General features: G+C 40.3%; 1 protein-coding gene across 1 annotated transcript in view; it reads left to right on the top strand.

Moving 5' to 3' along the window:
• Positions 1 to 24,349, top strand: part of ACOXL (acyl-CoA oxidase like) — a 315,844-nt gene that overhangs the window by 111,305 nt on the left and 180,190 nt on the right. Inside the window, exon 11 of the mRNA XM_021697716.1 lies at positions 20,708 to 20,824. Coding sequence (XP_021553391.1) covers positions 20,708 to 20,824 — 117 coding nt within the window. The remainder of the gene's footprint in view (positions 1 to 20,707; positions 20,825 to 24,349) is intronic.

A 24,349-nucleotide genomic window follows, 5' to 3' on the forward strand; every position in this document is an offset into this window, starting at 1 on the left:
GGCCAGAGAGAAAGGAGGAAACCAAAAGAGTTGATGTCACTGAGGTTGAGAGAAAAGGATATTTCAAAAAGATGAGTTTGGTAGACTGTTTAAGTGTTTCTGAGAGGTCAAGCAATGTGGAGGCCATTGATGACCTTCATGAGGTTAGTTCTGATGAAGAAATGGAGGTACCAACTACACTGGAGTGGGTTCAAGCATGACTGATGGAAGGTGAGAACAGCTTGCAGAGAGGAGCAGAGGACTAGGGTAATAAACGGCTAGCTTCTCACTTTGGCCTAAGAGACTGTTGTCTTAACCAAGGTCATAAAGAGTCACTTCTGTGCTTTCTTCTAAGAGTGTTATCGTTTTAGCTTTTAGGTTTTTTTTTTTTTTTTTTTAAGATTTTATTTATTTGAGAGAGAGAGAATGAGAGACAGAGAGCATGAGAGAAAGGAGGGTCAGTGGGAGAAGCGGACTCCTTGCTGAGCAGGGAGCCCGATGGGGGACTCGATCCCGGGACTCCAGGATCATGACCTGAGCCGAAGGCAGTCGCCCAACCAACTGAGCCACCCAGGCGCCCTAGCTTTTAGGTTTAAGTCTATGATTCATTTTGAATTGATTTTTGTGTGTGGTGTCCAGTAGGACTCCAACCAACTCCATTCTTTTGCATGTGGGTATCCAGTTGTCCCAATACTATTTGTTGAAAGACCATTCTTTTACTGCTGATTTGTCTTGGCATGCTTGTCAAAAACTCAATGGACACAAATGTAAGGATTTATTTTTTGGCTCTCAATTCTTTTTTTAACTTTAAACAAATTTTTATTGACTCTCAATTCTATTCTATTGATCTATATGTCTATCCTATGCCAGTACCCTACTGTCTCGATTACTGTAACTATGCAGTAGTTTTCAAATGGGAAATGTGAGTCCCACAACATTATTCTTCTTTTTCAGCATTGTTTTGGCTCTTCTGGGTCCCTTCTATTTCCATGTGAATTTTAGAAGCATAATGTCAATTTCTGGGGGAGGTGGGGGAAGGCAGCTTGGATTCTGATAGGGATTTCACTGAATATGTAGATCAATTTGAGGAGTATCGCTACCTTAATGATATGAAATATTCCAACCCATGAACATGGAATGTCTTTTCATTTATCTAGTTTTTTAATTTCTTTCCATAATATTTTGTAGTTTTCAGTGTATGAGTCTTACACTTCTTTTGTTAAATTTTTTCCTAAGTATTTTATTCTCTTTGGTGCTACTATAAGTGCAATTGTTTTTTAAATTTCGTTTTGGATTATTCATTGTTAGTGTATAGAAATAGAATTAATTTTTGTATATTAATCTTGTATCCTGCAACATTGCTGAGTTTATTAGATTCCTTAGGATTTTCTAGATACAAAATAATAACATCTGCAAACAGAGGTAGTTTGACATCTTCCTTTCCAATCTGGATACCTAAAGGACAATTATAAAATGTTCCTCTTTATCCTTGGTAACATTTTTGTTTTAAAGTCTATTTTCTGATATTAGTATATGCACTTCAGCTCTTATGGTTGCTGCTTGCATGGTATATCTTTTTCTGTTTTTTTACTTCAAACTTATTTGTGTCTTTGTTTTTTTTTCTTTTTCTCTTTTTTATTTAAATTCAATTAGCTGACATATTAGTATATCATTAGTTTCAGATGTAGAGTTCAGTAATTCATCAGTTGCATATAACACCCAGGGTTCATCACATCACGTGCCCTCTTTAATGCCCATCAGCCAATTACCTCATCCCCCCACCCACCTCCCCTCCAGCAACCCTCAGTTTGTTTCCTAGAGTTAAGAGTCTCTCATGGTTTGTTTCCCTTTCTGATTTCTTCCCATTCTTCCCCTTCCCCTATGATCCTCTGCACTGTTTCTTATATTCCACATATGAGTGAAACCATATGATAATTGTCTTTCTCTGATTGGCTTGTTTCACTCAGCATAATACTCTCCAGTTCCATCCATGTCAATGTAAATGGTAAGTGTTCATTCTTTCTGATGGCTGAGTAATATTCCACTGTATATATATACCCCATCTTCTTTATCCATTCATCTGTCATTGGACATCTGGGCTCTTTCCATAGTTTGGCTATTGTGGACATTGCTGCTATAAACATTGGGGTGCAGGTGCCCCTTTGTATCATTACATTTGTATCTTTGGGGTAAATACCTAGTAGTGCAATTGCTGGGTCAAAGGGTAGCTCTGTTTTTAACTTCTTGAGGAACCTCCATACTGTTTTCCAAAGTGGCTGTACCAGCTTGCATTCCCACCAAGAGTGTAAGAGGGTTCCCCTTTCTCCACATCCTTGCCAACATTTGTTGTTTCCTGACTTGTTAATTTTAGCCCTTCTGACTGGTGTGAGGTGGTATCTCACAGTGGTTTTTTTTATTATTAATTTATTTTTTTTATTATGTTCAGTTAGCCAGCATAGTTTTTGATGTAGTGTTCAACGATTCATCAGTTGCATATAACACCCAGTGGTCATCACAACACGTGCCCTCCTTAATACCCAACACCCGGTTACCCCATCCTCCAACCCCCCTCCCCTCTGTAACCCTCAGTTTGTTTCCTGGAGTCCAGAGTCTCTCATGGTTTGTCTCCCTCTCTGATTTCTTCCTGTTCAGTTTTCCTTCCTTTCCCCTGTTGTCCTCTGCGCTATTCCTTATGTTCCACACATGAGTGAAACTATATGATAATTGTCTTTCTCTGCTTGACTCACTTAGCATAATCCCCTCCAGTTCCATCCATGTTGTTGCAAATGGTGGTATTCATCCTTTCTGATGGCTGAGTAATATCATTGTGGTTTTGATTTGTATTTCCCTGATGCTGAGTAATGTTGAGCATTTTTTCATGTTTCTGTTGGACATTTGTATGTCTTCTTTGGAGAAATGTCTGTTCATGTCTTCTGCCCATTTCTTGACTGGCTTATTTGTTTTTGGTTGTTGAGTTGGATAAGTTCTTTATAGATCTTGGATACTAGCCCTTTATCTGATATGTCATTTGCAAAAAAACAAAAACCAAAAACAAACAAACAAAAAAACCCCAAAAGCAAAAAAACAACTTTGTCTTTGAATCTAAAGTGTCTCTTATAGAGAGTATATTGTTAACTCTTGTTTTTTTAAAATCTAGTATGATAATTTCTGCCTTTCTATTGGATGCCTAATTCATTTAAATTTAATGTTATTGATGAGGTTGGATTTACATTTGCCATTTGCTTTTTGTTTTCTATGTTTTGTTCTGTTCCTCTCTTACTGCCTTCTTTTGCATTAAGTGGACATTGTCTAGTGTAACACTTTAATGCCTTCAATTATTTTTAATAGTATATTTTTTGTGTTATTTTCTTAGTGGTTGTTCTAGAGCTTATGATGTACATGTTAACTTATTGGAATCTACTTTTGACTTATACTAACTTACTTCCAGTGAGATATAGAAACTTTACTTCTTTTTTTTTATTTTTTTTATTTTTATTTTTTATTTTTATTTTTATTTTTTTTTAAAGATTTTATTCATTTTTGACACAGAGAGAGAGCACAAGCAGGGGGAACAGCAGAGGGAGAGGGAGAAGCAGACTCCCCGCTGAGCAAGGAGCCCAACGCGGGGCTCGATCCCAGGACCACGGGACCATGACCTGAGCCGAAGGCAGACGCTCAACCATCTGAGCCACCCAGGCGCCCCGAAACTTTACTTCTATATAGCTCTATTTCTTTCTTCCCTTTTTGTTCTATTATTCTTATATATATTACATCTATAGATGTTACAAACTCAACAATACATTGTTACAGTTATTTTATATTATTTTATTTCTTTTATTGAAGTAAGGGAAGGAATGAGAGCCAGTATACATTTATAGAGTTTGTTATATTAACCTTAATTACCATTAATGTGGATTTTAAGTCCTTGTTGGTGTCATTTCTTTACTCCAATACAACTTTGTTCCCACCTACATTTTTGTGCAGTTATTGTCAAATATATTACATTTCTATATGTTATAAGCCTCATATTACAATTATATTCATAATGTTCCATTAAAGATTGTTTTGTTTTTATTTTTTGTACTTAGTTTTTGTTCAGGGTTCAGGCTTTATTTTAATTTTTTATTCATATTTAGATTTTTTAAATTTATTTTTTATTTGTATAATTGATATACAATGTGACATTAGTTTCAGGTGTACAACACTGTGATTCAACATCTCTATAACATTTTGCTGTGCTCACCACAAGTGTATCTACCATCTGTCAACACACAATGCTATTACAATATTATTGACTATATTCCCTATACTGTAACCTTTATTCCTATGACTTATTCATTCCATAACTGGAAACCTCTATTTCCTAACTCCCCTTAACCCATTTTGCCTATCTCCCCTTAACTCACCTTCCCTCTGGCAACTATTGGTTTGTCCTCTGTATTTATAGGTCTGATTTCTGCTTTTTGTTTGTTCATATTCAAATGTTTTTCAAAATCAGTTCAATGATGAAAGGAGAAGAAATATTCAATTGATATATAGTTGCCTACATAATTACCTTTACTGGAGCTCCTTGTTTTTTTGTATGTGGATTTAAATTACTATCTGATGGAACTTGCTTTCACTCTGGAGAACTTCCTTTAGTATTTCTTGTAAGGTGAGTCTGCTAGCAATTGATTCTAAGCTTTTGCTTATTTGGAAATGTCTGTATTTCACTTAAATTTCTGAAAGATAGTTTTGCGGGATATAAGAGTCTATTTTGATTTTTTTTTTTTTCTAGCACTATAAACCGCCTCTGGGCCTCCACTGTTTCTGATGAAAGGTCAGCTATTAATCTCAGTGGTATTCCCTTGTATGTGATGAAGCATTTTTTTCTCCTGCTTTGTTAAGATTTTTCTTTGTGTTCGGTTTCAACATGTTTACTATGTGTCTGGGTGTGGATCTCTTTGATCTATCCTACCTAAGTTCATTGAGCTTCTTGGATGTACAGATTATCTTTTTTTTTAATCAGATTTGGTTAAGTTTTTTGCCATTATTTCTTCAAATATTTTTTCTGCTCCTTCCTCCTTACTTTCCTTTTGATACTCTTATTATGTGTATGCTGGTATACTTAATGGCTTCTCTCATTACTCCATGCTCTGTTTACTTTTCTTCATTCTTTTCTCTGTTTTTCTGATTGCATAATCTCTACTGATTTATATTCAAACTTACTGATTCTTTCTTCCACTGTTGAGCTTCTCTGGTGAACACTTTCATTTCAATTATTTATTTTTCAACTACAGAATTTCCATTTGTTTCTTTTTTACTGATATTCTCTATTTGATTAAACATTCTCATCATACTTCTCTTCGACTTTTTAAACATTATTTCCCTTAGTTTTTTTTTTTTAACATACTTATAATAACTGCTTTGAATTCTTTGTTTACTAAGTTCAATATCTGGGTTGCCTCAAAGGCAATTTTTATTGCCCGCTTCTTTCCTGTGTATGAGTCACACTTACTTGTTTCTTTGCATGTTTTATAATTTTTTTTTGAAAACTGACATATTAGATAAATATTGTAGCAACTCTGAATATTGATCCCCCCTCCTAGGGTTTGTTGTTTGTTTATTCATTTGTTTAGTGACTTGGCTGGACTATCTGAGTGAAATCTATTCTCCTGCAATGTGTGGTCTCTGATGTCACTCCTGAGAGGGTGCAGCCTTGAGCATGTGACTGTCTCCCTGAATGCCTTGGATGACTGTGGCTTTAGCTGAGCTCTGTTTAACTGTTTCCTTTCCTCATCTCCCCTTAAGATTTTGGATGATCTGTCTCTGTAGATATCATACCAATTATTAGCTCCAGTTATCCACTAGCTGATTACTATATTGCTTTCAAGAATGCCCTGGGGCATATTTTATATCACAGAAGGATAAACTGAGACAGAGTGTTACCAGTCTTAGAGGCTGCACTAATCACAGAGGATCCTTCTTAGCTCTCCTTTTCCATGATTCTTTCTGTTAACTTTCTGGCTGATCTACCATCTTACTGAGCTTATCATCTTTTAGTTTGTTGCTAAAAGAATTATAGAACTAATAGCAACTCTTAATTTCTCACCTCCAAGATCTCCATTATTTTAAATAACACTTATAGGCATGATCTTCTCCATGCTTTGTTCCAAATAAAGTTAGACTCCTCAGGCAAAGCTGCAGAGCTCTCTGTTCTTAGGACCTGCTTCTCTTTCTGGTCAGGAGCTCTGTACCACTGCATCAGAGCTGGGGGTGGGACAATGACTTGCTTTCCCCAAAGTGACACCCCTGCAAGCAGGACTCTGGACTCTGGACAAAGGTGGTAGCCCCTCATTTTCTCAGTTTATCCTTCTTGGCATGAGACCTCCACTCTAGAAGTAGCTGGGACAAGGGTGTTTAGGATCCAGTATTCTTGACCAGCTGTGTCTGGAGTAGAGCTTCTGCCCTGTGAATAGGGGCTCAGTGGGTGAAGGGAACCCCAGTCTTCTTGGCTCTACCTGTCTGGAATAGAGCTTCTGTAATATGAAGCTGGAGGTAAAGGGGTGAAGAGAATAAGAGATGCCACTGGTCTGCATGAAGTCATGACCCTACTGCAAGCTAGGGGAAGAGAGTTTCCCATCTTCTTGGCTGCTCCTGCCCAGAGTACAGCTTCCATCACATTGAGCTATTAGGGGGTGGGGGATGAGGTGGATGTGAGTGGGTTGTGGCTCACATGAGATTTAAGTTTAGATATTCTTGAATAGATGTTTCTCCATATGCTTAATACCCTTCAGATAATTTCTAGAGACTTTAAATGTTGTTTTGGAAATGATTTTTACAGGGATGCCTGGGTGGCTCAGATGGTTAAGTGTCTGCCTTCGGCTCAGGTCATGATCCCGGGGTCCTGGGATGGAGCCCTGCATCGGGCTCCCTGCTCAGTGGGGAGTCTGTTTCTCCCTCTCCCTCTGCCATTCCCCCCGCTTGTGCTCTCTGGCTCTATCCCTCTGTCAAATAAATAAATAAAATCTTTAAAATAAATAAAAAAAAAAAGAAATGATTTTTACTAACTAAATGAAAAGCGTTTGTATATCAGTACCATTGTATGCAGGTCAGCAAAAGTAGTGGAGTCCAGCTAGGGATGAAAACTGGGTTTCCTTTTTGAGCAAAGTTTAGAAGTATGCTGTTATCTCAGGTTCAGTCCTGAAAGAAGTGGTACAAGAACCCTGACCTCTTGACTTCTGGCAGGATCTCTGTTGTCCAGCCTCCACTAGCCTCCCTGAACCTCTTTGAAACACATTCACCCCAGCCATCACCTTGTATTGCAGTCTTTGGCATCCCATGATTTGGATAATTTCCAGTATCTTAAGATCATACATAAAAACTCAAATGATCTTGTGAAAGCTTATTTCCAGGCAGTTTCCCTGCAAAGCAGATGAATTATTTTTGTCACAGCCGTAATAAATTGTTAATTTTGGAAATGTTTTTTTGTAAAAAAAAACAACTGTCAGGTTATTTTCTTTTTAATTTCAATTATGTGCAAGGATATATCAGTACAAAGAAATGAGATAAGCTTGTCGTAACCTGGATGACGGCACTGCCCTTTGGGAATGTCCAGGAGAGGATTGGAGCCAAGTAACAGATTAGACAGACATTTCTGGGCAAAGTGTGGTAGAGAAACCTGGGTGATAAAGAAAGAGTGTCCTGAAATGAAGTCTTGGGAACCTGGAGATGTAATTGGTGTCACACAGGTCTATCTGTGGCTAAAGGCAGCAAACCAATGGTAGGTTCTTTGGAAAACTCCAGCTGAGAGGACTTTTCATTGCTGTGTTCTAGGCCTTGATGAGCCATGTGTTCATCCTGCACCTGACATCTAGATTCTGGACATAAATGAGGCCCAGTAACTGGGCAGATAGAAACTGTTAAATGGAGGATGAACTATTTAGGTTTTGCTGGGGGAAGGGGGGGCTGGTTATTACAATATAGACCCACTCAAAGAGATTTTTTGCTCTTAAATAAATATTCCTTGAAGGCACATATTTTGTTGCCAACAGAAAAGCAAAGTTTGTTTTTACTTATTATTTCAATTTTAGAATCAAAGATGAAAAAGAATGCCTGGAGGGCACCTGGGTGGCTCAGTTGGTTAAGCAACTGCCTTCGGCTCAGGTCATGATCCTCGAGTCCTGGGATCAAGTCCCACATCGGGCTCCCTGCTCAGCAGAGAGTCTGCTTCTCCCTCTGACCCTCTTCCCTCTCGTGTTCTCTATCTCTCATTCTCTCTCTCTCAAATAAATAAATAAAATCTTAAAAAAAAAAAAAAAAGAAAGAAAAAGGATGCCTGGAAAACACTGTGTTTAGAGAGGCTCAGGCCTCGCATTAATTTCCTGGCAGATTAAAGAATGAAGTGGGAAAGAGGTTAAAGCAAGGACTTGTCTGCCAAGTCAGTTGGAAGGAGGAAGATCAAGGGAATTGTCTGGGACCAGGGAATGGCTATTTTAAGCATATATGAACAAGAGTTAGTTCACCTTCATAGATCCTTCTTGGGTCAGCCTAGTGGCACCTGCTACAGTTAACTATGTTGGTAGATTTATTCCTGTATCCCACTGGGGTAGACCTACATCTCTCACCTCTGATTATTTCTAATGTTGAAATAAAGCACAAAATAGCATAGATGAAGGGAAAAGGTGACTCATTCATTTGTGTAGTTTAAAAAAACCTTCCAAATAGAAAAACAACAACAACAAAAAACAAAGCAAAAGTGCTAAGTTGATTATATAAAAATTTAGAGATGTACATGTTTCAAAAGCAAAGTTAAAAACATGACACAGTAGAAAAATAGCTAAACAAATATGACAGACAGTGGTTTAATTTCCTTAATATATAAAAAGCCTCTATAAATAAATAAGAAAAATACTAATATCAAAGTATATAAATGGGTATATCATCTATAACTATTTGAAGAAGACCTAACTACAGCCAATAAATATGTAAACAAACTAATTAAATCATTAGTAATCAAAGAAGGCAAGTTAAAATGAAATAATTTTTTTACTTTGTTAAATTAGCAAAGACTTTGAAAGGACAATACCCAGATCTGGAAGAAATGTATAAGATGGGCAAGCTTATACACTGGGAGAAGAAATAATAATTGGTACAATCCTTCTGGAAAATGAGTTGGTGATATGTTACAGGAACTTTAAAAAAGGTTCACATTTTTCAATCCAGTACTATTTTTTTAGAAAGTTGCCCTAAGGAAATAATCATTAAGATAATGACTTCAAGGGGTGCCTGGGTGACTCAGTTGTTTAAGCGGCTGCCTTCGGCTCAGGTCATGATCCCAGGGTCCAGGGATCAAGTCCCACGTCAAGCTCCTTGCTCAGCAGGGAGCCTGCTTCTCCCCTGCCTGCCATTCCCCCTGCTTGTGCTTGCTCTCTGGCTCTCTCCATGTCAAATAAATAAATAAAATCTTTTAAAAAAATTAAAAAAAAAAGATTGTGACTTCAAGGATATTTAATAACATGAAAAGTTGCATACAGTGAAATATTAAGTAAACAGAAAATCAGGATATAGAACTCTCCATATATATTACTAATCAAATATATTAATATGCATTGGAGATATCCCTTGATTACAGCACACATACCTGTTCATTTTATTTTTTTATGACATTAATGTATCTGCACTTTGGCACACATTAACCATGTAGTATTTCCTTATTTATAGATAGATTATTATTAAATTAGCAGTACATCTTTAAGGGATTTTTTATTGGAGGAAACATGACATTTATATTATATATTAACATCTATGCATGATCTTTCTCTCTCTGTCTCTGTCTTTTTTATGTATATGGAAGCTAAATAAATCTAGTGTTACAGTCAATTACTACACTTTTAACTGAATTTCAAATCTAAATATGTCATGTTTAGGAACTTGCAATAGGACTTTACATTTCTTGGTAGATAGAGTAGATGTACTTTTCTCTAATCTTCCCACTAAGGACAACTGAAAAGCCTGGACATTACACATAAAACAAACATACAAAGACCTTGAAAGGTGGAGACAAGAAAGCAGACCAACTAGGATCTTGAGACCTGAGAAATGACACAGTGGGGAGTTCCCTTGTTCTTTTTTGCCTCATATATCCCAGACTGCATACTGAGAAAGCTGAAAACCCAGTAACACCAATGAGAACAAACAAACAAAAGAAAAATAAAAGGCCCAACTAAGTCTGCTTTCTTTAGCCAAAGGACCAGAAAAGGACATTTAACAAGATAAAACTTTTAGACAATACTGTTCTACTTGTCAAACACTACTGAAAGAACTGTGATCCCACCCCACACATGCCAAAAGGGCTAAGTGGGGGGCCTAGAGTTGCACCAACTCTGCCACCATGGTGGTATCAGAGAAGGCCAGCAGGGAGCTGGGAATTTCATAGGAAGGAAACAGGTCCCATCCCTGTGTTGTCAATAGAGACCATGTGGAGAGCCTGGACATCTACCTTTACCCATCTTTCCACCTCTTGCTGTAGTGATGCTAGAGGAGGCTGAGTGGAAAGTTAAAACTTTCACTACTACTCAGCAATAATGACACCCCACCCATAGCCATGTCAGTGGAGACTACATGTGAAGCTAGAACTCCCACCACTACACAACAAGAAGAGCTCAACCATCACTTGGGTGTCAGTGGAGGCCATCTGGGGAATCTGGACTTCTACCTCCACTTGTAAGTAATGAGTCTTTCCTGCCACAGTAGTGTCAGAGAAATTTGGAAGGTTTAAATAAGACCCAGAGTCTTGCAATATAACATGAAAATGTAATGTACCTTCCATTAAAAAATTGCTTGTCATACCAAAAATCATGAAGATCTCAAACTGAATGACAAAAGGTAATAAATAGATGACAACACTGAGAAGACAAAGGTGTTAGAATAATCTGAAAAATGTTTTAAAGAAGCCATCATAAAAATGCTTCAAACAGCAATTACAACCACACTTGAAATATGGGAAAAAAAGAAAGTCTTGACAAAGAAATAGAGAATCTAAGCAAAGAAATAGAAGATACAAAGAAGAACCAAGTGGAAGTTTTAGAACAGAAAAATATAATAACCTAAGTAAAAAAACTCAGTTGATGGTCTTAACAGCAGAATGGAAGGGGCAAAGAATTGGTGAACTGGAAGATAAAGCAATGGAAATTACCCAATCAGGAAACAAAAACAACAACAACTGTACAGATAGATAACTCAAGAATGATTTTTAAAAAATGTTTAAGTAATCTAAAGAAAAGTAAGAAAAATAAAACAGAGAAATGAAAAACAGAGGGAACAAAACAACAAAAAGTCAGACTTAAGCCCTAATACATTAATAATTACATTAAATGTAAATGGTTTAAATAAGTCTAAAAAACAGAACTTGGCAAAGTAGATTTTAAAATATGAACAAACTTTATGTCATCTGTAAGAAACTCACTTCAAATATAATCATATATGCACATTGAATGTGAAAGAATGAAAAAAGATACATTATGCAAAGATTAACCAAAGAAAAGCAGGAGTGTCTCTATTAATTTCATATAAAGTAGACTTCAGATTAAAGAAAGTTATCAAAGACAAGAAAGGACATTTAATATTGCCAAAAACAAGGAAGGACATTTAATAATGATAAAAAGAGTCAATTCATCAAAAAGATATAGCAATCCTAAATGTGCATGTAAAACACAACAGGCTGAAAAATACAAGAAGTAAAAACTGATAGAACTGGAAGGAGAAATAGACCAATCCACAATTATAGTGGCAGATTTCAACATCCTTCTTTCAACAATTCATGTGACAACTAGACAGAACATCAGCAAAGATATAGAAAAACTCAACAATGCTATCAACCAATAGGACATTTATAAACATATAAACATCAACATTTATAAAACACTTCACCAAACAAAAGCAGAGTACATATTCATTTCAAGTGCCTAACATTACCAAGATAGATCATATAAGATGCACCATAAAAGAAACTGCAACAAATTTTTAAACATTGAAGTCATACAGAGTCTGTTTTCTGACCACAGTATATTCAAAATAGAAATCTTAGATAACAGAAAGATAACAGGAAAGACCTCTAAAACTTGCAAACGAAACAGCACACTTCTAAATAACTACAGTAAAAAGGGGAACTCTCAAGCACAATTTTCAAAAATACACTGAACCAGATAGAAATGAAAATGCAATATATCAAAATTTGTGTGACACAGCTAAAGCAGTTCTGGGAGGGAAAGCTATAGCACTAAATGCATACATTAGAAAAGAGGGAAAGTCTCAAATCAATATCTCAGCTCCACCTCAAATTAATATGTAAGCACTCCTTTTAACCTAGAAAGAACACAATAAACTGAAAGGAAGAAGAAGGAATGAAATAATAAAGTTAAGAGCAGAAATCAGTGACATTGAAGGTGGAAAAATAGAGAATATCAATGAAGCAAAGAGCTGGTTCTTTGAAAAGATCAATAAAATTAACAAACGTCTAGCAAGACTGTCAAAAAAAAATAAGAGAGAAAGCACAAATTACTAATATTAAGAATGAAATGGGATATTACTATAGACACTGAAAACGTCAAAAGGGTAATAAGGGAATACTAGGAACAGCTTTGTAAACATAAATATGAAAACTTTGATAAAAGGGATCAATGCTTCAAAAAAACATGAAATGCCACATTTTACCCAATATTTAGGACAATTTGAATAATCCTATAATTATTTAGGAAACTGAATTAGTAATTTTAAAACTCCTAAAAAAAATCTCTGAGCCAGATAATTTTATTGAATTCTACCAAACATCTAAAGAAGAATGAACAATAATTCTATACAACTCTTCTAGAAAATGGAAGAGGAAGAAACACTTTCCAATTCATTTTATGAAACCAGTCATATCCTGATCCCAAAACCAAACTAAGACAATATAATAAAAGGAAACTATAGAACAATATTCCTCAGAATATAGACAAGGAATTCTTAGCACATACGTGGTGGCCTGGTTTGCTCTCTGCAGGATGACAGCAGGCTCTGGATGGCTGTTGGGGCAGGCAGGATGTACATATACCCTACACCTGCCATACAGTGGAGAGGAGGCTGGCTCCCAAAGTGGTTGGCCCTCTTGCTTCCTCAATCTAATAGCTGAGGTGCTGGAGCCTTCTGCAATATCTCTACAGTGGTGCTGATGATGGAAGACTTTCTCTATATATAATTTTTTAAAATATGAAAATAATTCAACAGTGAAATTATTAGCCCACCCCAGGCAGTCTCAGCTATAATTTATGGCTCCACATCTTCCGCCATTGTAATTTTGTTTTGCATTCATTAGGATATGATTTTTTTTTTTAAAGAACGATCTCAAGGAATCATAGTTCTGACGACTAACATTAACCACCATGTCACTCATAGATATTACTGAGGCTGTTATTCTGAAAAGTAAATTAATTTCCCTTGTGTGGGAACCATCCGAGTAACATTCACATTCCTCTCTAGGGTAGGCTGATTGACTCTGGAAAGAACCTGCTGCTTCTATGGCAACCTGATGTGCTGGAAGGCTCTGCCCACCCCAGCTTCTCTGGTTTTATTTTGTCCACCTTGTTTTCCTTCCCTGGAATTCAGGAAGAAGAAAATTGGCTGGTGTTCTTGGGTACATAAAAGTGGCAGGTGCTTTTAGAAAGCTTCATATGCTTTCCAAAGCACAGACACACACAAATATACACACACACAATTTTTCTAACACACCAGTAAGCAGCTTATTTTCTCTACTGTCAGCAATTTCATTATCTTTAAGGTTGGGTGGAAGAGACTTTTCTCTTCACGCCATAACTTTTTTTTTTTTTTTTAACAACAATTTCAGTGATGCAGAACACATTGCTGCTTTGTTTGGGTTAAAGGAAACAGAATGCTTTTGGGGGGAAATATTAAAATGACTTTTCTAGAACAAGGATGAGTAGAGGAGAAGGTAATTACCTTCTTGGGACAATGGTAGTGGCTGTGATGATGACACCAGCTAAGCCTTGAAGACCTACTCTGTGTCAGGCATGGTACTAAACACATGTGGGCAATATCTCACTTAGTCCTTACCATCATTGTCAGCCTTATCTTATGGGCTCAACGAGTTTGTGTAACTTGCTCAGGTTAACATAGCTGGTGTCAGAGTCTGTATGCAAACCAGGTTTGTCTGATCCAAAGCCTGGGTTTTAACCACTATCTCCTGCCTCCCCTCCTGTGATGCCTGGGGTGATGTGATGTTGACTTGGTCCCAGGATGGCAAGCACGAGGCACCAGAAGAGGTTAAGAACAAGTTCAGTGAGAGGCAGCCAGGTTCGTTGGTGTTTATTATGAAGGAGTTTGAACTTCTGTGTGTTCGGTCAGAACCACTCTTGTTTGTGTCATTGAATCCTCACGGAAGAACCTGCAATGAGCCAATCTTCAGATTCAGAGTGACCCAGGCCTGGCTGTCTATTGGACCTTCATGGTCAGGGTATAATGGTTATAATCCAAGACTATAATGTTGGCCGGCAGTGGCCCACTCAATGGAAATATGGGGACAACACTGTAGGTTTACTCTGCCTTGTGTTGTCTCTTATCTGAAAGGTTTCTGGTGTCTCCACTGGGGTCATCCATCCACTGGTGGGAGGAATGGCCTGATCCTAATCCCTTATGGTTCTGTAGCCTGCTCCATTTGGCACTACTCTTCCAGTGCTAATTTACAAGGTGGACTGTCTTTGCAGTCTGGGTAGCCTAATGTTAGTCCCTGCCTGGCACAGGCCATGACTTTAGACCTACAGGTTTTCTGTTGGGGAGGGACTTTATATTCCTGGGGTTTTGATTGGGTTAACCTTTGAGAAAGGAAAAAAAAAAAAAGAGCCTGATGTTTTAATGCAGGATTGCTTTGTCAGAACCCAAGGACAAACTAAATGCTCAGTTTAAAAAAAAAATAGCAAGAGTTATGTGCAGCCAGGCCCCTTCCACAATCCCAAGCTTGACCCCAGGGTGGGGTTGGTTGGGATTGGGTGTGGGGAGGCATGGTGTCAGGGTGTCTGCTGACATTACTTGATAATAAGAAACCAGGTTTTTACATCTTGGCTGGACAGCTGAACCAAATCTGCTGGGTCCAACCTGTGGCATTAAAATAGACTCCTTTGTAACATAGTTTCCCTGTGGGTTTCTATGTCCAGGAGCATCTCAAAGAAGGGGAGAAACAGGGATCGATGGGCTGTGGGCTCTCTGAGGGGTTGGAGAGTCTCTGTTGGGGACCAGTGGGAATGGGGTGCAGTGGTCCATCTGTGGGGCATTCACAGGCTCCCTTGAAGCCTGTCTGGGGCCGAGATTAATGAGGAAAGGTGGCCACAGGGAGTGTGGCTTGGGCCCAGGAATTTGCTCAGCTTTTGTCTGCAGAGGTCAGCACTTTGACAGTGAGGGAGGAAGGTTTTGTCCTTCCTCTTTCTGGCAACAGGGATGCCTGTGAACCAGCTTATACCAAGAAGTCTCAGGGTCAAGGGCGAGGCCCAGCCACAAATCTCCTCTCCTTCTTCCAATTTGACTGGATGTCATTCAGAGTGGACTGAGGCAATGATGCTGCAGAGCAGGGAACATGCGAAGCAATTATCTTTTTAGTAGGTCACTGGCCTCCTTTGGGAGAAGAGACCAGAGGGAGATGGGAAGGCAGGCAGCATGGCCTCCCCCAGAGGCTGCGCGTGCAGTAGCTGCATTGGTGATTAATAGCCGTGTCACTTTCCATGAATGTTGCTTTAAGCAGCCGTGTTCAAAATTGAGTGGGAATGAAATAAAACAACCCAAAATAAATGTTTCCTCTATTCCTTATGAGTTGCTGGAATCCAGAAATAGCTTTTCAAATCTATAATTTTAAATGGCATCATTCACAGCATTCCCTGAACTGCGGCTTTATTTTCGCCTGGATGTTGCTGTGTGCACATGCATCACTTTTTGTTTTTAAAGAGCATGAAAAATTTGAGCTCAGTGACTTTGAGGCTTTTTTGGCACTGAAATAAAAATTATGATTACAGAGAAAAATATAGCCTTTACATGTGTTTTTAAAGAAAAATAGTAACCTAGCGGCGGAAAAGGACAGGAAGAATATTGTGCCCATATAGATCATAAACTGGAGCAGTAAAAAGGTCTGGCCGGCAGTAATTGCTGGCCAGCTGCAGGGATTACAGCCTGGTGAGCTGGGTTCAGGGCAGTCTGCCAGGACGCTGGCAACCAGAAGTCGGGCCTGGACCATCATGACCCTCAGTGCCGTTGCTGCGTCTGAGAGCGTAAACAGGAGGGTGACCACACAGCGGCAGGGCAGGGTGTCTGCACTGGCCACGCCCTCTCAGCGCACAGGGACTTGAGGCCCCCTCTCTCTGCTGCCTCTGTTGGAGCCAGGCTGCCAGTTTGGAGGCTGATAGTGGCAGTCACAGGGATGACCTCTGGCTGCATCTCTGGGCAAGAGAAGGGTCACTAGACTTTAGTATCACTTTTGTCCTGGGGAAGCCAAAGAACACATCTGATGGGTGAGGAGCCAGAGGGAACCCTCAGCTCAAAGCTTTGGGGACTGTCACTGTCTTGGGCCAGAGACAGGGAGGGAAGGTGGGTGGTGCTGTGTGCCTTCTGCGCACTCATTTCTTCTAGTTCCTGGCACAAAACAAAAACAAAAAACAGCAAAACAACACAAACCAAACCAGCAGTGGGGTGGGCTGTTGGGCATAAGGGTGGGGTGGATTCCTCATCTTTTTTGCTTCTTCCATCCCTGTCCTAACTGCCTGCTGACTCCCACTCAGCACTCCAGTGTCTGACCATTGGCCTTTTATTGGGACATCTCTAAGTAAACATTCAAAGGAGACATGGAATGGTGGGTGGGTGGAGACGTTGGGTTGGAACTGCTGGGAGATGGTGGGACATTCCATCTGTCATCTTGCCTTCTCTTTCCTGAGCACACACACCCAGCCAAGCTGGGGCACATCAAGACCGAATAGGCTGGCCCGGTAGGTCTTAATGTTGTTCAGGTATGGTGAGGCCAACAGATCAGGGGATGACCGCCATTGAAAAGATAGCTTGTTACAGTTCCCAAGAGGAAGGGGTGTGCCAGGCCATGCAAGGCCATATGGGGACGCACCAGGGATGGTGAAGAGCCAGGAGCAAGGGGGAAACATGGACAAGAGCTTTTATTGTGGTTTCTGTGAGAAAGGATGGGGAAGGAGGGGCAAGCAGGCTAAGCAGGTTTAGGATTGGCTAGTTTGAATAATTTCAGAAGGTTCTGAAGCATAAGGGCTGTCCCTTGTTGTCTGGTACCTAGCCCTGGGGGATAGTGGCCCAGAGTAAAAGGCAAAGGAGGTGGTTGGGGATGTGGGCTCTGGATCGGTGAGTTTGCATGGGAAAGATGGACAGGCGGAGTAGCCCTTTGCTCTCCGTAGGCCTTGGCCGGCCCTGGGAGGGCCAGTCCCTCAAGGGTCAGTAAGGAAGGCTCCAGAAAGCAATGCATCAAAACATGTGGTCAGTACAGGTTGCACATGACACCAGCGTGAAAGGTAGAAGTGCTCCCCTGGGGGAAGAACAACAGGCGAAATGCTCAGGGCATTCTGAGGAGAAGTGGCTTCCTGCTTTGATTGGTTTGCTTTGGTTTTTGAAGGGGCATGTCACGAATGGGAGAAAGTGTCAATGGGAGGAGAGGACGTTTGGCTAAGCCACCAAAAATATGATGTGTGGCAGCCAAGTGAGGTTGGCTGAGTGCCTTGCTTGGACAGAGGCCCGGGACGGGAAATGTCTGAAGGGGCTTAGCAGGAAAAACAGTTGGGACACTCAAGTAAGGCCAAAGTAGGCTCTTGAATGCCAAGCTGAAGCATTTGGATTTCATGCTGTATGAGCTGGCCAGAGCTGTTCTGTTTTGCTCTCTAGTTCTGTTAATGAATTCATAGACTCATAGAGAATGCCTATTCCTGGCCGTATATCATAATCCCAGAACTTAATTAACAGGTTAGGATGCTGATGTAAATTTATTGTGGATGAAAGAAAGAAATCCCCTGTGGCAGGGGTTGAAGACTCAGTGCCTCCCAGGACTGCAGGTAATGTCAGCGAGCGGAAAGGGCTCTGGGGACCCTGGGGAACAGCCATGCCCCAAATGGAGGAGTCAGCAGCTTCTGAGCTCCAGTGGATCAGATCATGGGAATGGGGTCCAGAATTGCCAGATCTTCCTAGTTTTCAAGAAAAGCTGGAGATTCAGAGTCTTGTGTAATCTCCCGAGTTTTGTGAAATTGCCTGATAAGTCTGCAGCAACTCACTAGCGAAACTCCTTCCTCCCTAACAGCACAAGAAAAGGCCTGAGCCCTGCCACATGGGCTCCTGGTGGCCTCTTTCTGCTCTGCACCTGTCATCCTAATTGAACTATGAGGGTCAAAGAGGAAATGGGACAGTTAGAAGGTGTGCCTGAATTGGGAAACTGAGGCACACCAGGTCAGGGGTCAGATCTGGCATCCGAAGACTTTCCCTGAGGTCGTAAGTGAGCCACTCTGTTGTGCTTCATCTACACTTCTTCATTGGCAAAATTCATTCATTCATGCTGTGTATGGGGCCAAGGCAAAACACTTCACACATAAAAACAGAAAATTTGATGGGATGCTGTCTAAAGCAGTATTGCTATTGTAATTATTTTATAGCAAAACCAAAACTAAAAGGTGTTGTGATCAGGTATGGTGAGGCCATACCTGGGGCTGTGTGGGTGAAGTTCCTTCTAGCAGCACACTAGGAAATACTGGTGATTGACGGAGGGGGGTGAGTGGGGGCGGTACAGACAAGGCTCTCCTGCCATGTCACCTGGTCTAGTTCTCTCTCTGTCCAGGGCTGTGAGCTCAATGGCTGGGCCTTGGCCTCCTTGACCCTGGTGGGCACCCAGAGCCTAAAGGGGTGCTGACACAGAGCAGGTGCGTATATGTCCCCCAGAGGAGTGAGTCTCGTGTGGCAGTGAACACCTTCAGTACACAAAATTTTAGCCTCGGCGAGCATAGAAAAAGCTACAGGATAAACATAGCATTCAAAATTAGAAGTTAAGAGAGTGCGGACAAATGGAATTTTAAATGACCTGACGTCAGGATGATGCCATTGTTGGATCTGTGTTTTCTCACTGGTTTCTCAGTATTCCAGCAGAAGCTGAGAGGTTTCCCTACAGGCTGTCAGGCCTCATTTGGCACCATGCCCCACTGGCGTTGGAGAACCCTGGGATGGACCAAGGGCCAAGCTGGGGAGTGATCCTCAGGCAGGATGTGGACACCTTTCTGTGCGGAACTGCAGGGGGGATTTAGGTGGGCTGAAAGTAATGACCTGCCTGTGAATCCGACAGGAGCACCAGGGTTAGTGTTGCCTCCTTGTTGAGAATGTCCTTTTGAAATATGTCCTGGGATATTGCTCCTGTCCTATTAATTATGTCACAAACTTAAAAGCTGAATAATTAATGATCACAGGGCACTTGGTACAACCAACTGCGGGGTGGTTAGACTGCGCCTGGGGAAGTTTGTGCGCATAGACAACAAGCCTGCGCTCATAAAGCTCGAAAGCAGCCGCCCCTGGGTGTGCCTCTGGTCATGCGTGTCCTTACCCCCTCCCACCCACACAACAGGGACTATGAATTCTAGACATCATGTGCACTAAGAAGATCACGGTGTCCTTCTTTTAAGAACAAATAAAGACAATATTAAAGCATCAAGTTATGTTAAAGAAAGTCTATCAAATATAAACGTTCTTAAGCATTGCTGTTTCCCATCTCTCCTCGTGAGGGATAGATAGGTGTCCTCACTTCACTGGTGCCTGAAGCACGAGCCTGCTCTGCCTGGTGGATAATAGAGCACCGTGTGTACCTGTGTGGGCGTGCCCGTATGTGCACGCATCTGTGTGTGTGTGTGTGTTTGCAGGCATGTGTGTGTGAGATGTTCTTTCAAAAATCAGTATGAAGGTCAGAGATGTTCAAAGATAGGAGGCTGCCAAGCCCAGGGCTGTGGAGCCTCAAAGGGCTGGGGAGGGGGTGACTTCCGACAGGCCCGGCTCTTTGCAGTCTGCTGCCGAGGGATTCTGGGGGATTAGTCCATGGGTGTTGCCTGTGGGGGTAATCCCACGCCACTTCATGAACTGCTCTGAGGAAGGCCTTCATTCACCCCGGTACCACTGCCTCAGAGCAAAACACAGCTGCTGTTCCTAAAGCACAGGATTTAAGGCAGGATGTGGACACCTTTCTGTGCGGAACTGCAGGGGGGATTTAGGTGGGCTGAAAGTAATGACCTGCCTGTGAATCTGACAGGAGCACCAGGGTTAGCGTTCCCTTATTGTTGAGAATGTCCTTTTGAAATATGTCCTAGGATATTGCTCCTGTCCTATTAATTATGTCACAAACTTAAAAGCTGAATAATTAATGATCACAGGGCACTTGGAACATAAAATGCCAGGTAAATGTTAAGGAGTAAAAATTACTCTGTGTGTTAATTAAATAGATAGGCTGCTTTAAAAATATTCCATGGTGGGAAGATTAATTTCCAAAAGAGCTGAAAAGCTTTTTGTTGGACTGTCCTAAGAAACTTTTGATATCTAATTATCTTAACCACATTTTAGGAGACTCAGGCATTCTGTATCCTGAAGTATTTAAAAGGCAAATGGCTGCTTGACATGTTTAGCTCAGGAAATGAAGTTGCCTATTGAATTTTGGTAAAAATTCTGTCTGCTTAATTCTCTCTAGCCAGAGGCAGTTTGGGCCTAAAGCCAAGGAAGAAGTCAAGATCATTGAGCACCAAACACAGACCCTTCGGCTGATGCCTCACCTGGCCACAGCTTTGGCCTTGACCTTCGCCAGCAGGTGAGTTGGCTCTCAGGGTTTACTTTCTAAAGAGGAGTGTGAGGTCCTGCCTGGCATTAGTAAGGAGTGAGGAGAGAAGCAGGCAGGGGCTTCGTCTTCTAACTGGGAGCAGGAAAGGGTCTGTAGTTAAAATCTGTTGCTCATGGGGCGCCTGGGTGGCTCAGTTGGTTAAGTGACTGCCTTTGGCTCAGGTCATGATCCTGGAGTCCCCGGATCAAGTCCCGCAGCAGGCTCCCTCCTCAGCAGGGAGTCTGCTTCTCCCTCTGACCCTCCCCCCTCTCATGTGCTCTCTCTCTCTCTCAAATAAATAAATAAATAAAATCTTAAAAAAAAATCTGATGCTCAGGTTAAAAGTGATATCCGAATCTTGATTGTCTGTATATCCAAGTGGATGGGACCCACAGTGAATTTGAGAAGCCGTGAACCAGCATTTCTCCACAGTTTCTGAAAGAAACAGACTTGGCTGTTAATATTTCTCTACCTCTGACAAAGGTTTTAAAGATTTTATTTATTTATTTGATAGAGAGAGACACAGCAAGAGAGGGAACACAAGCAGGGGGAGTGGGAGAGGGAGAAGCAGGCTTCCCGCTGAGCAGGGAGCCCGATGCGGGGCTCGATCCCAGGACCCTAGGATCATGACATGAGCCAAAGGCAGACGCTTAATGACTGAGCCACCCAGGCATCCCTGACAAAGGTTTTAATTTAAAGTTTTCAAAAATAGGTCACGGTGTATGCGTGTGTAGGGAGGGAGGTAGGAGTCAGGCTATTGAATAAAACAGCGGCAATAGTACTATAAATTCACATGGAGCTTTGCATTTTATAGCAGGCTTCCATCTATGCCTCTCAGCTATTCTTCCTCAAAGCCTGGGGAGGTTGCCTGGGCAGTTGTGTGTCATCCCATCTTCTAACGATCAGAAAATTGGGGATTTGCCTAAGATCACAGGGCCTGGGAATAGATGCACTGGGAATATAACTCCAAACTTTGGACCCTTATCCTGTGTTCTTTCCTCCCTATGCAATCCTGCTTCGTAGGGTATTAATTTCTGAGTAATTTAGAATTGGCATATGTCTGAAATTTACTGCACCGATGGCTAAGCTGGTGTCAGGGTTGATATAAGGAAGGTAATCAGGGAGGCCCTGCCAATCTGGTGTGCTGCTGTCTTGTGGGGCTGCCTGGCTACGCTGGCCTGCCTGGGAGGGGCTTGGTTGGGCGCACCTCTGCACTCAAGCCTGGGATTCCAGGGTTCTTAAACAGCAAATCCTGCAGACTGAGCTTCAGGTAACACAAAGATCAATCAATCTAAGCCACCCAGAAGAAAATGTGAATCACTCATATCCAGCCTCTTAAAATATTTTTGAATGCTTTTTGAGATTTCATTTGCATATGGTAAAATGTACAGATTTTAGGGTATAGTTCAATGACAAGCATATACCCCTCTGTAATGAACACTCAAACCAAATATAAAACATTTCCATCTTTGCAGTTGGTCCTCACCTCACCGCCACAGCAGGGACAACTACCTTTGTGAGTTCTAGCCCCATAGCTTACTTTGGTCAATTCTTAAACTTCATGTAAATGGGAACACACAGTATGTATTTTTTGTCCACTTTATTTCATTCAACATAATGTCTTAATGTTCCTCAATGTTGTTGATACTTTTTTAATTTTTAGTGCTGAGTAGTAACATTAAATGAATTAACCACAACTTTTTAATCCATTCTCCCAGGGCTGAACATTTGGGTTGTGTCTGGTCTTTAAGCTGCAGTGAATAAGACACAGTGGATATTCTTGTAAAAGTCTTTCATTTTTCTTAGGGTAAATAACCTAGAGAGGACTTGCTGGGTAATTGGGTATGTGAATGTCTAACTTTATAGAAACTGCCATTTTTCAGAGAGGTAGTACCATTTTATACTCATTTGAGCAATGCATGAGAGTTCTGGTTACTCGATAAACGGAGATATTTTAAGTATCTCAAAACTGTTACCAAAAAATCAGGTTGTATGAGTCATCAAGTCTGCTCTTATTCCAAATTATCTTGGCTGTTTTAACTTGTCTGGGCACTTTGCACTTCCATATACAATTTTGGACCTGCTTATCAGGTTTGTTTGTTTTTTAAACAAAAAGCCTGATTGTTTTGTGATTGCATGGAATCTATTAAGCAGTTTGGCAGTGCTGGGTCTTTCAAATCCAAGAAGATGGTTTATCTCTCTATTTATATAGGAATTTAATTTTTCTTCACATATTTTATAGTTTACAGTGTAGGGATCTTTCACATTTTTTACTAAATTTATTCAAATGGAATTACTTTTTAAAATTTAATTACCAATTGTTTCTTAATGTCATATAGAAATGTAATTGAATCTTTTATATTGACCTCCTATATTCTCACTAAATTCACTTATTAGATCTAGTATATTTTCTCTATATATAATCATATCACATGTACATGAAGAGAGTTTTACTTCTTCCTTGCCAATATTTATGCCTTTTAAAAATTCTTTTTTCTTGTCTTGTTGGACTGTCTAAGACCTCCGTTACAATATTGAATAGCGATGGTGAGAGTGAACATCCTTATTTTGTTCCAGATTTTAGAGAATAAGCATTCAGTATTTCCCCATTAAGTGTGAAAATTCACTGAAGGATTTTTGTGGGTGCCTTTGTGTTTTTTTTAAGATTTTTTTTTAAGATTTTTTATTTATTTTTTGACACAGAGAGGCACAGCGAGAGAGGGAACACAAGCAGGGGGAGTGGAAGAGGGAGAAGCAGGCTCCCCGCAGTCCAGGGAACCTGACGCGGGGCTTGATCCCAGGACTCTGGGATCATGACCCGAGCCGAAGGCAGACGCTTAACGACTGAGCCACCCAGGTGCCCTGTGGGTGCCTTTTCATAGGCTGAGGAAGTTCCCTTCTACTCCTAGTTGGCTGAATATTTTTATCATGGATGTTGGATTTTGACTTAATTTTTCCCTCTATTTAGCTGTTCATGTGAGATTTCTTCATTCTATTAATGAAATGAGTTACATTGATTACTTTTCAAATGCTGAGGCTGATTTGCATTCTTTTAAATCCTTGGTCATAATGCATTATAATATTTTTATATTATTGGATACAAATTGGTAATGTCTGTATAAGGATTTTTGTGTTTATACTTGTGAAGAGTATAATTTTCTTTCCTTTGAGATGTCCTTATTAGGTTTTGGTATAAGAGTTATGCTATCCTCATAATGTGACTAGGAAAGTGGTCCCTTCTATATTTTCTCAAGGCGTTTTTACAAGATCGGTATTATTTCTTAGATTTGGTAGTATTTACTAAGAAGCCATCTGGACATTTTTTTTTAATAGGAAGATTTTTGATTACTCTGTTAACTTCCTTAACAAATATGAATCTTAAGATTACTAAGTTCTTCTCTGTCAGTTTTGTTAATTTGTGTTTTTCCAGGAATTTGTCCTTTTCCTCTAATTTGTAAAAATGTATCTAAGTTGTTAATAATATTTCCTTATTATAATATTAGTGTCTATAGGAGC

The sequence above is a fragment of the Neomonachus schauinslandi genome, chromosome 10 (assembly GCF_002201575.2).
Source record: "Neomonachus schauinslandi chromosome 10, ASM220157v2, whole genome shotgun sequence".
NCBI classification, from domain to species: Eukaryota; Metazoa; Chordata; class Mammalia; order Carnivora; family Phocidae; genus Neomonachus; species Neomonachus schauinslandi.